Genomic DNA, 14968 nt, shown 5'->3' with positions numbered 1-14968 from the left:
CCCAGCCCAGAACCACCTTATGCACTGCAGTGGACAGCAAAGTGAGGTGGACACCAGCCCCCCAGGCAAGGCAGCTGTGGGGGTCAGTTGACCTGGTGAGGCACACCCCCTCTTGGTTCCCACTCATCGGGCAGCTTGTCCCTTTGACATCGGTCTCACAAGGAATACCCTCCTCCGTCCTGCGCACATCCAGAGCCCAGCTTCTGCCTCCAGGCCTTAACCTCTAGGAAATGGCTACCTTGGGCCCCCTCTCCACTCATCTCTTCCAGGAGTGCTGTGCTTGCCACCAGAGGCCCTTCCTGGTTGTGGGCCACGAAGATGCCCTCCCCTGCCCCAGTTTGCTGCCCAGTTCACAAGGCATCGCTTGTTTGGGGACGTGGGCAGGGACCATCCAGCTGGCTGACCATGGCCTGGCACATACTCGGGGGAGGGGTGAAGGACATCTCCCACAAAGTCCCCACTGGTCCCTGTTTCCTTGGGACCACAAGGATTGACCCAGCCCCTTCTGGAAGTCCACTGGGGCACTCAGAGGCCCCGGCAGCAGGTAGAAGCCTGGCCTTTCCTGCCCTGGGGCCTGTGAGCAAGTGGGTAGGTCACTGCAGCCCAGCACAGGCACCTTCCTAATCTGAGGGGAAAGTGACTTGCTCAAGGCCATGTGCCCAAGCTGGCCCCAGCCAGATCCCTGTGATTTTGGGGGACCCCGTGAGAGGCCTGCAGTAGGGCTCCCACTGTGAGGTCAGCTCCCAGCACCATGAGTGCCGTGGGCAAAAATTGGAGGAAGGACCTGGAGTCATGGGGCAGTCAGAACGGGGACCTCGACAGGTAGCTCTTTGTTCTTTCTTCCATCACTAGGGGGCACTGTCCTGGGAGGGCATCCAGCTGCCAGACCAGTCTGCCCACACGGGGGTCACTCAATGATCACCCAGGAACAGGACAGGCAACATTCCAGGATCTGGGGGCCAAAGCCCAAGTCCAGCCATCCTGGTTTACGCCACTCCACAATGAGCTATCCTACTACCCAGTGTTGACATCTGCTCTGAGCTTAGGTGTGTGTGGCGGGAGCGGGGCGCCAATGGGAGCAGAATGGCTGACCACCCCTGCCCCAGGCTAGCAGCCTTGGCCCACTCCTGAGGACCCCTGGCCTCAGTTTCCTCATCTGTAAAGTGTGGAGAGTTCTAGAATCACTCGAGTGTGGCTATGAGGGCTCCATGGGATATGGGCGCCATCCCAGATGACATACTGGGAAGCAGGGCCCCTCAGAGCCCACTGGCTTCTCAGGAAGGTCCAGCACTAGCTCTTTGCCAGCCCTTCAGTGGCCCTGCAATGTTTTTATTACCCCACAGGCATTGTACCCTCATAGGCTCCCACTGTATGCTTGGGGTGCAGGGACAGTTTGATCCTGGCTATGCTAGTCATGGAGGTGCTGGGCAAGGAGTTAACCTAAACCTCCACTGTTCTGTTACCACATCTGTGAGTATAGGGTGGCCTGTGGGGAACTGGCCCTGGATAGCTATCATCCCAGGGGAAGCAGTCTGTAGCGGGTTGAATGGTGGCCCCAAAAAGATGTGTTCTGGTCCCAGTACTTCAGCATGTGACCTTCCTTGGAAACAGAGACCTTTAAAAATATATTTATATATTTGGCTGTTCCAGGTTTTAGTTGCTGCACGCAGGATCTTCAGTTTCATTGTGGCATGAGAGATCTTTAGTTGCAGCATGTGGGATCTAGTTCCCTGATCAGGTATCGAACCTGTGCTCCCTGCATCGTGAGTTGTGAAGTCTTAGCCACTGGACCATCAGGGAAGTCACTGGAAATAGGATCTTTATAGATGTAATTAGTTAAGATGAGGTCACATGGGAGCAGGGTGGCTCTAGCCCAATAGGGCTGGTGTCTTTGGAAAAGAACCTGTGAAGACAGACCTGGGAGGAAGGCCACGTGATGAAGGTGGAAGAGAGTGGAGTGATATGCCAATGGGCTGAGGGGCACCAAGGATAGCGCCACTAGATACCTGAAGCTGGAAAGGGTGGGTCAGGATTCTATCCAGGGCCTTTGGAGGGAGCAAAGCCCTGCAGACACCTTGATTTGGGTTTGTGGCCTCCCGAACTGTTGTCTCATGCCCCGTTTGTGGTCACTGTGCGGCCCCAGGACAGACACACGGTCCGTCAGCACTGGCTACAGTGTGGATGCAGCAGGCTGGCTGAAGAGTCACCTGCCTTGCAGGGTGGGCAGAGGGCACTCTGGGTGGAAGAGGGGGTCTGGTCTGACTGGCAGGATGGTGGGCAGGTCGGGGGAGACAGACTGGGAGAATGTTGGGTTTGGCCTGACCTGTGGGAAGATCGGGCAGGGAGCTGGGTAGAGAGTGATCAGTGTGTCCCTTCTCCCCTTCCATGAGCATCTACTGAGCTCCTGGACACGGGGCACAGTTAAGGGGCCGAGCTCCAGAGCCCAAGTGGACAAAGTTGCAGACCCTAGTGGGGCTGTGGGCCCACCAGAAGTGACAAGGCCCTTCCCAGGGTGGTGAGGGCCCACCACTGGCCTCCATCATTCTGGGGGGGCGTGTGATGTGCAGGGGCAGGGGAGTACCATCCCTCTCTGGGCCCAGCACCCCAGAAGCCTTATATGGGGCTCAGGTGAGGGAATCAGAGGTTCTGGGATATTGGGCGATTGAAGTGGTAGGAGCTGGCCCCACCATAGGAATCAAGGGCCACCCTTAGGGTTAGTGCCCAGGGTCAGGGTCAGGATGGGGTTTATTGCAGGGACAGCGTTATGGTTAGGTGTGTCAGGGTTAGGGGGTAGAATTCGTGTTGGTGACGTCACAGAGTTAGGGTCAAGGTCAGGACTCAGGTTAGGGTTAGTGTCGGGGTAATTGGAGGTAGAAGGTCATGGTGGGGTTGGTCAGGTTTCAGAACGTGGATGGTGAGGTGCAGAGCTCCTGTTTGTTGTTAGGATTTATTTTTATTCAAAAGTGTGTATCCTCTTGGCCCTTTTGGTTTACACACACACACACCCCAGAGCCCCTTCACTGGGGCTGACCCAGCACGCATGTAGTTCATATGTTGTTTCTGATCCTCAAATCCACGGGGAATGGAAGGCATTATCTCTACTTTATGGAGAAGAACAAACAGAGTTCCAGAAAACTGTTACAAGAGGAGTGGGCCTGGGGTTTGAAGCTGGACTGCCCTTTGAAGCTAAGCTGGGGGCAGTGAGGCTGCCCAGGGCCTATGGGATATAGGTTAAAGGTCATGCGGATCCTCTATGGCTTTCCCAGGCAGGAAGGCAGGGCTATTTTCACATGGTTTCTGTGCACTGATAGGATCACATCTTCCATTTTCCAGGAGGCTTGAATTATTGATCTGCCTGACGTTTAATAATCCCTGGACTTCCCTCTAAGTGCTGCCTCTTAAAGCAGAGACTTTCTTACTATTAACTGTGTTGAGAGGTCTGGCAGGAACAGCTTGAGGACTGGCCCTGTGCAGCTAGAATGCCATCAGGGTGGAGAAAACACAGATGGAGAGGAGAGGCTGGACCAAAGACTATGTCCCCCTCTCTGCTGCCACCACTGCCTCTGCGCCCATTACTTCCTGGAGTTCCACAGTGCGATTGGCCAGGCAGGCTGAACATGGGTGTCTCCATTTGTTCGGACAACTGGTCCTCTTCAGCTCCAGTAGACCTTCAGATACTGGGGAAGAGGGTCTCTAAGTATGGGGGCCGTGACATAATGGTTTGCTCGTTGCCTCTGTAAGGTGGGTTTTTTTTTTTTTTTTTAATTCGTAACTGGACACACAAACACCAAAGCACACAGGTTATGAGTGCACACAAACATGAATTCTCATAAGCCAGGCACACGGTGCAACAGCGCCCAGAACAAGGGCGCTGGCCAGAAAGGCCATCCTGCCATCCTGAGCCCCGCTAATCCCAGACACGCAGAGCTCACTGCTTGCCCGCCTCTCCTGGGTCCCCCTCGCAGTGTCTGCCTGTTTCACTGCCGGAGGATCCACGCGTGAAGACGCAGTTCTCATTGTCTCGGACTTTTACTCCGCTCCAGGCCCACGTGCAGCCTGGGCCCCTCCCCTCCCAGGTACAGCTCCCTGTAGGCCCCACCCGACCCGTCAGAGCCGCCAACAGCTTCGGGGCTACGAGACCGGCGGGATCGCGGAACCTGGCCACCTGCCATCCGATAGTCCGAAACCTTCCTCGTCTGGTGTACCTGCGCGCGGGCGGGGCGCGAAGAGTCCGGAACCAGATCTCAGGGCTCCCGTTTCCGGCCGGCGGAACCCGAGCGCTGTACCGAGAGCGCGCGGACGGCGGCCGACAGACTCAGGTTACCATGGCAACGCGGAGGGACAAGAGGCTGCTCGGGGACAGCGTTCCAGGTGAGGCGCGGGCGCGGGAGCGACGCGGCGGGGCGCCAAGGGGCCTCAGGGGCCGGCGACGCGAGAAGCTGTGGCCTTTTGGGTCGCTTTTCACGGGCGTCGTCTCTTTTCTTGGAAAAACCCGAGACCTCCAAGTCCTGCCAGACGCCGCGCACTCCCTTGAGGCCACCCTGCAGGGCCGTGGGCGCGAGAGCGGTGCCGGGCCCGCGGAGCCCGGTACGCAGAGCCCGCCCGGGCTCTTTTCTGAAGCGCCCGTGTCGCATGCGGGGTGGGAAGGCTGGGGCATTCGCTGGCGCCACGCTTTGAGTGCTCTGCGTTGTTATTCGACCCCTTCAGGAACCTGAAGAGGTGGGCGCTGCAGAGATGGGAGAGAGTTTACCGGTTCCACAGCCAGTGAGGACAGGTTCAGACCCAGGCAGCCTGGTCCAGAGTAACTAAAGAAAAAAAATTGAGATTTACAAAAAAGTTGCAGAAGAAGTATAAAAGGTGCCCCCAAATGTTAATCTCTTATGTTACCATAGTTCTTTTTAGCAAACTGAGGAAACTTAACTCATACAAAACCATGATCTAATGTACAGGATTTATTCAGACTCAGCAATTATCCCACGGATGACTTTTCTCTTTTACAAGATCCAATCCAGGACCGTCCGTGTTTTCTTTCTTATTCTTTAATCTGAAGCGCTTCCTCAGTCATTCCTTGACTTTTATGAGTCAATTATTTTGTAGAATGCCTCTCAGTTTGGGTTTATCTGATGTTCCCTTATGATTACTTTTAAGTTATGCATTTTTGGTAAGAAAAACCTTACCTGTGAAACTGTGTTTTTCTCTGCATTTTATCAGGAGTCGTATAATGTTGATTTGTCCCATTACTGCTGATACTAACTTTGGTCGTTTGTGTTAGGAGATATCTACAAGGTGTTTCCATCATTGAGTTACCATTTTTCCCGTGGGGAGTTACTTTGAAAGTGTGTAAATATATTGTTTAAAATCACTAATTTTAGCATCCAGAAGTGAGCATTTTCTGAAACAATTGTAAGTGTTGCTTTTGCCACAGAGTGATTTTTTCATTTCCATTATTTTTACTTTCAAGTTGGAATTCTGCGGTAAGGAAGAACCTTCCATATTTTAATTTATTCAGTTATTTATCTTGGCGTGGACATTTTAATTTTATTTCATAGGTTATAGACCATTACTAAGGGCTTCCAAGGTGACTCAGTGGTAAAGAATCTGCCTGCCAGTGCATGAGACATGAGAGATGGGGGTTCAGTCCCTGGGTCAGGAAGATCCACTGGAGCAGGAAATGGCAACCCACTCCAGTATTCTTGCCTGGAAAGTTCCATGGACAGAGGACCCTGGCTGGCTACAGTAATGGGGTTGCAAAGAATCACCCAAGACTGAGCATGCACACACAGAAATCCATTACTGTCATTTATTTTGTTGCTCTGTTGTGCAGATTTGGCCCATTCAGGTTGGCTTCCGTGTCCTTTTTAGCCTATCCCCAACATTTTGAGCACTTCCTTATTTTCTGGTACCATAGGATATTCTGGACTCAATCTTGTGCTTTCCTTGAGCTAACCTGGAATCAAATTTCTCTAAGGAGTGTTGGTTCCTTTTAATTTAGAAGATTTTTTTTTTTTTTTAGAAACCAAGATCTTTGGAGGTGTGCTCGTTGCTACTGGAGGGTTATTACTTTTTGGCTTTCTCAATGGGCAGCACTAAGAAGCCTAAATTTGTGTACACCCTATACATCTGTATCTATTTCTATATCCGTATATCTGTATATGTATTCAAAACTGAGTTTATACCTCCAATTTCAATCCGTCACCACAGGGTTCCTTCTATTAATACATCCCTTTTTGCTCTCCAACTCCGGCTCCCGTTGCCTCAGTCTGGTCTGGTCTTTGTCCCCAGTCATATCTGACCCTCTGCAACCCCAGGGACTATTGCCCACCAGGCTGCTCTGTCCATGGAATTCTCCAGGCAAGAATATTAGAGTGGGTTGCCATTTCCTTCGCCAGGGGATCGTCCCTACCCAGGGATCGAACCCACATCCCCTGCACTGGCAGGCGGATTCTTTACTGTGAGCCACAGGGGAGCCCTATTGTCCTCAGTATGCTTAACGTTTTTGCTCAGTCCTAGACCACATATAGTTTCAGTATTGCCAAGCCATATTTCTGTGAAAAACAAACCTACTTAAGTAGAGTATGATATTTGCATGTGATTGTTTTTTTTTTTTTTGAATATATAGTCAAAATCTATTTTACAAAGTTGCCTTAGTGTATTTATGTTATTAATTTGTAATAAAGTTAGGTTCATTTGTTTCTGGTTATATTTCACTTTGAGTCCTTATTGATTCCACCCCCTACCCCCACCTCCTGTGCTGTGCAGTTTGTGGGATCTTAGTTCCCCAACCAGGGATTGAACCTGGGCCCTCGGTGAAAGCGCGGAGTCCTAACTACTGGACTGCCAGGGAATTCCCAAGTCCTTATTGATTTTAAGTCTTGGTATGTGAAACATTTATGTGGTTCTAAAAGTATGAGCAGATTATCAGCTCTTAACTACCAACTGTTCAACTTATCTCCTATCATTTATTTGCTTTTTTGGGCGGGGTGGGGGAGGCATGGGAATTTGGCAGCTGTAAATTTGGATTAAAAAAGCGCTATATTCTCCTCACTTGAGCAGTATCCCTCATCCCCAGCAAGTTCCAGTGATGGAATTAAGATCCATCTGCTGCTCTTCTCTCACCTCAGGTTTTACAAATGGTTGTGGGTATTATTTGGCAGTCAGTGAAGACAGGAGTCACAGGCCCATAATTTTCACCCCCTCGATCCCCTTAATGATCACCTGTACTGAGCTTCGTTCACTCAGGGGTTCCAGAGGGTGCCAGCCTTGAATCCTTTGTCCTGAATACAGAGATGAGCCACCTCTGGACTTACTTTCAAGTCCCACAAACATTTTTCATAGATTGAGCTTATTAAATATATTTACAGAGCACCAGTAAGACAACATTCTGTATCTGACTTTGAGCCTTTACAAACGGCGTTTTGTGTAACTGCTTAGGTTTTATTGAGGTCATGCAATGTATTTTCAGTCAAGTACTTGTCAATGTTTATTCTAAAACAGTTGCTCCAAGTTTTTGGTCAGATGAACAAAAGTATGATCAGTTCCACTGTGATGTCTGCAGTCAGGTAGCCTGTGAGTTCCTCTCTGACTTGGACGTGCGTTGCTCTAATGACTTGGTCATCTTGGCAAGGGCTGAGATTGGCAAGGACAGAATCATTCTCTGAGGCTCCTGCCCTATACATCTGGCTCGTAGTCCCAACAGGCAGCATGCCAGAGAGGTGGGGCCCTGCCAGGGCAGAGCAGGGCAGGGCAGGCCCCTCTGCAGAGCCCACTTGGCTTGGAAAGCTTTTTCTCTTCCATGGAGCTCCTTTTCATAATTCCTCAGGACTCATCCTTTGCCCCAAACTCTTTTTAAGTACGATACTGGCTGTCAGGAGATGCTTGGCCATGGGTCCTCCTCACAGCCCTTTCCCTGTTGTTATCCGTGAAGAGACACCTCTGAGTCTCTCACTGCCTGGACACGCCGACTTCTGAGCCTTTTTCTCGCTGGTCCCTTTGATCTGACAAGGATGGTCAACCGCTGCAGCCCACTGCTGGGTTTTGGGTAAGAGAGTGAGTGAGTGCCCAAGCTCTTCCACACTGTCTGCTGTCTACTGTGTAGCCTGGCAGTGTCGGTGCACCAGGGGCGCATTCCAACTCACTCAGGACTGAGGTGTTCTTCCAGATGGGGCTTCTGCTGTTGTGTCTGTTTGCAGCCTGCAAACTTTCCATGTTTGGGAAACCAAGGCTTTCATGAGGAGTAATTTCCCTCTTCCTAAAACCCAGGGGTTTCCAAGTGCCTTTTAGAACTGACAGATTACTCTTCTTTAGATTTAAAAAAAAAACACGAAGTTTAGAAAGCTCAGCATTTTACAGATGAGAACATCAGAGTGATGAGACGACCTAGCATAGTCCCGCTGAGCCCACTGGTTCTCTTTGAAGGCCGTGAGTGCCGTGGGCCAAGCTGAGTTCACAGTAGGCTCCCCACCTACCAGTTTCCCCAGTTTTGTTTGGTCCCTCCCGGAAATTGAATGCTTGCTGGGGATGCCTGCTGGCTGACAGACAGACTGGGTCCAGATTTTGAATCCGGTGTTTAATAAAAGCCGTTCATCTCAGCCTCGGCGCTTTTAGGACTTATAACGGAAGCAGGGCAGGCTGGCTGTGTTGGAGTGGGAAGGAAAGGAGCGCGAGCGCTGGGCATGTCGGGGTGCAGTGGAGCGCGCACAGTAGCAGCTGGTTTCTTTCCGGGGATTTTGTTTAGTTTTTGGCAGTGCTGGGTTCTCACTGCTCTGTGGGCTTTTCTCCGGTTGCAGAGAGCCGGGGCTACTCTCTAGTTGCAGTGTGCGAGCTTCTCATTTCGGTGGCTTCTCTTGTGGAGGATGGGCTCTAGGACATGCTGGCTTCATCAGTTGTGGCACGTGGGCTCGGCCGTTGTGACTCGCTGGCTCTAGAGCACAGACTCGATAGTTGTGGCACACAGGCTTAGTTGCTCTGAGGCATGTGGGATCTTCCTGGATCAGGGATCGTACCCGTGTCTCTTGCATTGGTAGGCGGATTCTTTACCACTGAGCCACGAGAGAAGCCCCTTAGGTGTCTTCATATACTGTGCCAAACAGGTTGAACTTTTTTTTTCAACAAGGCCATGTGCCGTGGGCACAGTATCACATGATCAGATTTTTATACTAGAAACGTAATTCCCATGGGTGACTGTGCGATCGGTGCATTTAAGAGGCAAGCCTACGAGAGTCCTCAGAAGAGGGAGCCCTATTGACCTCACAGACCTTGGCCTGCTGTCTCCATAAAGAACCATAGTGATGACTCACGGGCACTTCATCAACGATAACAGTAGCATCAGTTATCATTTGAAGTTGTATATTTGCTTAAAAACTGATTCTTTGCCTGTGATCGTGCATAGGTATGTGGGTAGCCTGTGAATGCATGATTTCTGTTGACAAGTGAGTCCTGTGCCAGACCCAGAACTCGCTAGGCCACCCACCAGCTCACACTGCCCCACCATAGGCAGTCGGGTTTGTGCATATGTTGGGGTTTGCGGGGGGCCAGCCATTAGATGTCCAATTAGTGTGGGTGAACCTGAAATTTTGGAGGTCACCGGGTCGCCTTGTTATCTCACACTGGACTTTGCCTGAACTTGGTGGCCAACCTGACCTGCTGGAACCCTGGTTTCCCAGTGGTCCTGGGCACCCTGCACCAGGGCAGGGGCCACAGCTGAGCAGGATGTGAGCCTTGTAAAGGCTAAGCAGAGCCACTTCCTGCCATTTCCTGCTGGAGGCTGGGGCCTCCAGCCACTCCCAGAAGTTACCTCCTCCTGCCTTTGTTCCCGTGCATCTCTGTCTTGTCCCAGCAAAGATGACAACTCGTTGGGGTGGGGACCTGGCCCCTATGTCTCCAGCAGGTGAAACAGCTCCTGACATGTAGTGAGTGCTGAATAAATACTTGTTAAATGAATAAATGAATGGATTTGAGAAAGTTTGCTATGTCTGTGCGAATTTTACATTACTTAATATCATGTTTCTCTGGCTATAATGATACACATCCTGCATGGAATAGAAGCAAGCATTTGTTCTCTGCTTCAGTGTGCCAGGAATTGGGGAACAGAACAGTGTACCTGGTACATACGGCTGGACATACTTGGGGGATCCTCTCAGCTGTCTGCATCAGGGAAATACTTAGCACCTGATTGAATTTGAAGCCAATAACTCCAGTTTTTTTACTGAATTCAAAACTTGTTAAAGTGAATGTTGCTTTTCCTGTAGTTCATTGATACCTCCAGTAACACCTGTAAAGCTCAAGTAATTGTCCATCTAGAGTGACCGGAGCTGAAGGGTGAGGGCTGGCGATCAGAGTGTGGGGGGCTAGGGTATTTTGGAGTGGGGGAAGCCATGGATGGGGTGGCAGAGGTGGGCCAGGCAAACTCAGTGGATGCAGGGCTGTCCTCTGTGGTGGAGCGCACAGGGCTTTGGGCACTTTAAGGAAGCCGAGCCTTTGGAGGAGGAAGGGTTTGGAAGGGCCCTGGGGAGCAGAGATACCTGCCTTCCTCCAGTTCCTCTGCTCTAGCCCCAGAGCCCCACGTTTATGATTGTCCTGGGATATTTTTTTTTTTTTCCCCATTTAGTTATTTAGTACATACTTTTGAGCGCCTCCTGTGTGCTGGAGTTCCAAGTATGGGATACCATGCGGAACGTGTAGGAAAAAATGACACATAAGCAGTAAACCACCGTCTCCTGATAAGTGCCAAGCAGAGAATTTGAATGTGAATAGGGCTCCGTCCTTGCACCAGTTTTGGTTGAAGATTCGGGAGGATTTCCTGGAGTAACACTTGAGTTGGTCTCAGTGACAGGAAGGAGCCTACATGCCAGTTTCCAGGCAGAGGGGTAGCTGACAAGAAAGATTAGGCACCTCCCAGCCCTGAAGGTGGTGATCCAGGTGTTGTAAGTGGACCGAGGAACAGGAAGTCCTTGTGGGTGTGGTGGGAAGGGAAGGCTTTTTTCTCCAACCCATCCCTTTGGTGGCCATAAAAGGGCAGGTGTGTAGCAGAGGCGCCAGTTCAGGGTCTGGAGTCAGCGAGGCTCCAGGTGAGAGATGATGGTGGCTGAAGGGCAGCCTGGTGGGTGAGAGACAGCAGGAAGTCCTGGCTAGTTCCAGGTGTTTAGCTTGGGCAGCTGGATGGAGGGGGGTGCCATTGACAAGCTGAGGGCTACAGGGGCAGGGGCACACAGAATCAAGGGTGGCAGGCCCCGGGGTCTCCATCAGGTGCCTGTGGGTAGGGTGAGACTGCCTAGCAGGAGTGGGCGTGGAGGCCGGAGCTCTGTCCAAGGTCACCCCAGCGCAGCTCTCCTCTGCTGCAGAGCCCTGGGGCGAGGCCACCACGTGCTCCTGGTTAGGATAGCGCTATCAGAACACTTGCTTCCTCCTCCCTCCCTGCTCTCAGTCAGAAGGCCTGCTTGCTCCCTGAGGCCCCTCATTGGGGGATGCTTCCTCCGCCACGCATCATCAGCACACGCATTATCTTACTCAGTTTCCACACTGACTGCCGGGGATTAGTGCCGGCCCCGTGGGATGCCCGTGGCAAGTCCAGGTTGTCGTCTGTGCTTCTCCCGGCTGCTCTGAATCAGGACAGGAGCCCTCTCCTCAGGTTCAGTAATGTCCCAGAGCAGCTCACAGAACTCTGGGAAGTGTTCATGTACTAGATCACCGGTTTATTGTAAGTGGACACAACTCTGAGCAGCCAGATGGAAGAGCTGTACAGGACAAGGTGAGCAGGAGGGGCTGGGAGCTCGCACCCCCTCTCTCCCAGCATGCTGTCCTCCATGTCTCCACACCTTCACCAGCCTAGAGGCTCTCCAGATCTGGTAGTTCAAGGATTTTTGTGGGTGCTTTTGAAACCATGAGTAATAATTAGTCAAGCCCGTTCACCTGCCATCACTGATCAAGGTGGTATCCTGCCAGCAACACGTAACCTAAACAATGTTTGCCTGAGTTGTTTTCCGGGACTTGGAGTCAGCTGCATCTAGTTTGAGCTGAGCCAATTAAGACTGGATAGGATCGCTGACCCTCCAAAAGGACAAGTAGGAATGTCTGCTTGTTGACTTTTTGACATTGGAGAGTCGAAAACCCCACCCTCAACACGTGCAGAGGGGGACTTCCCTGAGGGTCTGGTCCCTGGTCCCTGAAATTGCTGAGCCCGCATGCTCCGTGCACCGCAACTCGAGAGAAGCCCACACCCCGCAATAAAATACCCTGCATGTCGCAACTAAGGCCTGATGCAGCCACATGAGTTAATGAATTTAAAATAAGCTTACGAAAGCATGCAGAGGCCTGTATCCTAGTGTGTAACCAGGATACTGTGGATAATAATAACTAGGATGACTGTGAAGATTGATTACCAATCTTCTTCTTCTTTTTAATATTGACTTATTTGACTATGCTGAGTCTTAGTCATTGCTTGCAGAATCTAGTTCCCTGAGCAGGGATTGAACCCAGGCGCCCTGCATTGGGAGTGCAGAGTCTTAGCCACTGGACCAACAGGGAAGTCCCATTTTTCAATCCCCTTTCCTCATGCTCCCCACACCTCTGACCCCCCTTGCTTGTTTATTCCTGATCTCATAAATACCCCAAGCCGCCTCTGGGAAGGTGGATTTGAAATCCGCTGGTCGCTTGACTGTCTTGCAAATAAAGACTGCAAACCTTTTTGTCTAAGGGAGTTTTGTTGTATGGGGGCAAAATGAACCTAGTTGCCAGCCAGGAGGTTAAGTCCAGAGGGACTTTTTACCTGTGGCTAGTTGGCCCCTTGCCAGTCCTCAAAGACTGTGGACAAGTCTGAGCAGCTGCCCGGTCTATTTTTTTCTAGGGACTAGCCCCTGAATCTCCCCAGGAAGGTGCTGCTGAGATTTGGTGCTTAGTTTTGTTTTGCAGCAAACAGACAGGTTTTGGGTTTTGGGTATCTGGGTTTGGTAGATGTCTTTTGGTTGAGTAACCTCCTTTAAAGAAATGCGCTTGTGCCTAGATTGTTTGGCTGCTGCTGCTGCTAAGTCGCTTCAATCGTGTCCAACTCTGTGCCACCCCATAGACGGCAGCCCACTAGGCTCCCCTGTCTCTGGGATTCTCCAGGCAAGAACACTGGGGTGGGTTGCCATTTCCTTCTCCAGTGCATGAAAGTGAAAAGTGAAAGTGAAGTCACTCAGTCATGTCCAACTCTTCGAGACCCTGTGGACTGCAGCCCACCAGGCTCCTCCATCCATGGGATTTTCCAGGCAAGAGTACTGGAGTGGGGTGCCATCCCCTTCTCTGGGTTGTTTGGCAGTCCTGTGCAAATCATGGGTTGGAGGCCTATCTGGCAGGATTTTGACAATCCTGACCAGATTTTACAGGCTGATTAAACCATTCAGTTCAGTCATTCAGTCGTGTCCGACTCTTTACGACCCCATGAATCACAGCACGCCAGGCCTCCTTGTCCATCACTCGCGGAGTTCACTCAGACTCACGTCCATCAAGTCAGTGATGCCATCCAGCCATCTCATCCTCTGGCGTCCCCTTCTCCTTCTGCCCCCAATCCCTGCCAGCATCAGAGTCTTTTCCAATGAGTCAGCTCTTCGCATGAGGTGGCCAAAGTACTGGTCCGTTAGCCATTGGTAATTGATTTCCGCCTCCAGCTCCTCTCAGTTCCCTGAAAGTTGGGAGGTGGAGCTGCAAGTTTCAACCCTCTAATCCTGTGGTTAGTTCTGCTGGCAACCGCCCTCATTCATTGGTTATCCAAGGGCTTTCCAAACTCACATCATTAACTGACTCAGGTGTGGTTGAAAGAGGTTTGTTATGAATAATGGGAGACATCGTTTCACCCAGTTTTTTTTAGGAACTAGGAACAAAAACTCAGTATAACTAAAGATACCTGTTTAGCTCCTGTCATTTAGGAAATAAGGGTTTTAGGAGCCTGATGCCAGGAACCGTGCATGAAGACCAGTGTTTACATCTGTTACTCTATCGCAGCATCACAGGGCCCTGCGCTCTCCTCCCGCTCCCTCAGCCTCTTGTGCCTGTGCCCTCTCCCTGAGGGGTGTGACGGGGACTCCCCTCTGTGCCTCCTCTCTGGTGCAGTAACCCCGAGACTGGCTGGGCTGGAAGTGCGTGTGTCTCTTCCCCTCCGTGAGCCTGGCCCAAACCCCCGGTGGACACCAGGCAAGAGTTGTGGATGGATATTTGTGTCCGAATTGAGCTCATCTCGGACCCCTGAGGATTAGGGGTGCAATGACCAGTCTTAAGAAATGACAGTATTTGTCACACAGTTGCTGATAAGAGCATCTCCTGTGTAAGGTTCAGGGGGTCAGCACAGCAGCCCATGGGCCAGACTCATGGGCCAAACTCAGCCTGCCCATTTTCTGTCTTCTTTGGCTGCTTTCATGCAGAGTTAAGTCATTTCCATAGAGACCCTGTGACCCACAAAGTCCCAAATATTTACTGACTGGCCCGAAAAGGAACAAAGCTTGCCAGGCCATGCCCTGCACCATTCATTGCCCTTATAGGAAGAACTACATAAGGAATTTGTCTAGATCTAGTAAATGCCAGTGGCTTCACCTGGGAGACTGCCTTACTTTTTCCATATGAAAGATGCAAACCCGATGATGGATCCTGTCTTCCTTTGTGCTTTGCCTTCTAACAAGCCGCCCTTAGTACTTAATAATTACCTGGCCTTTATTGCCCAGTCCTAATGTGTTTCATGTTGTTTTCTTATTTTATTTTTCTGTGTTCTGACCACTGCTGTGCTCAGCTCAGAGAAACAAATGTCTAGAAAGCTTGTTTCATTTTCCCACTGTCCGCTGGGGTAGCCCAGCACACAGCATACATCTTCCAGAAAACACACCCTTACTGTTTCTTTAGTCCTGACAGAATATTTTGGGAGTCTCTAAATCAAAACCCAGATCATTCTGACAATTTCTCCTTTACTTTTTTTTTTTTCATATTGCTACCAGGATGTTATAGT

General features: G+C 50.9%; 1 protein-coding gene across 3 annotated transcripts in view; it reads left to right on the top strand.

Moving 5' to 3' along the window:
• The first annotated feature begins 4290 nt into the window (after positions 1 to 4290).
• Positions 4291 to 14968, top strand: part of CCDC57 (coiled-coil domain containing 57) — a 108585-nt gene continuing 97907 nt past the window's right edge. For all 3 annotated transcript variants that reach the window (XM_040244888.1, XM_040244889.1, XM_040244890.1), the window contains exon 1: positions 4291 to 4371. In XM_040244888.1, coding sequence (XP_040100822.1) covers positions 4326 to 4371 — 46 coding nt within the window. In that variant the 5' untranslated portion in view covers positions 4291 to 4325. The remainder of the gene's footprint in view (positions 4372 to 14968) is intronic.

Source organism: Oryx dammah, unplaced genomic scaffold (assembly GCF_014754425.2).
Source record: "Oryx dammah isolate SB20612 unplaced genomic scaffold, SCBI_Odam_1.1 HiC_scaffold_8, whole genome shotgun sequence".
NCBI classification, from domain to species: Eukaryota; Metazoa; Chordata; class Mammalia; order Artiodactyla; family Bovidae; genus Oryx; species Oryx dammah.
This window is presented reverse-complemented; position numbering and strand designations above follow the sequence as displayed.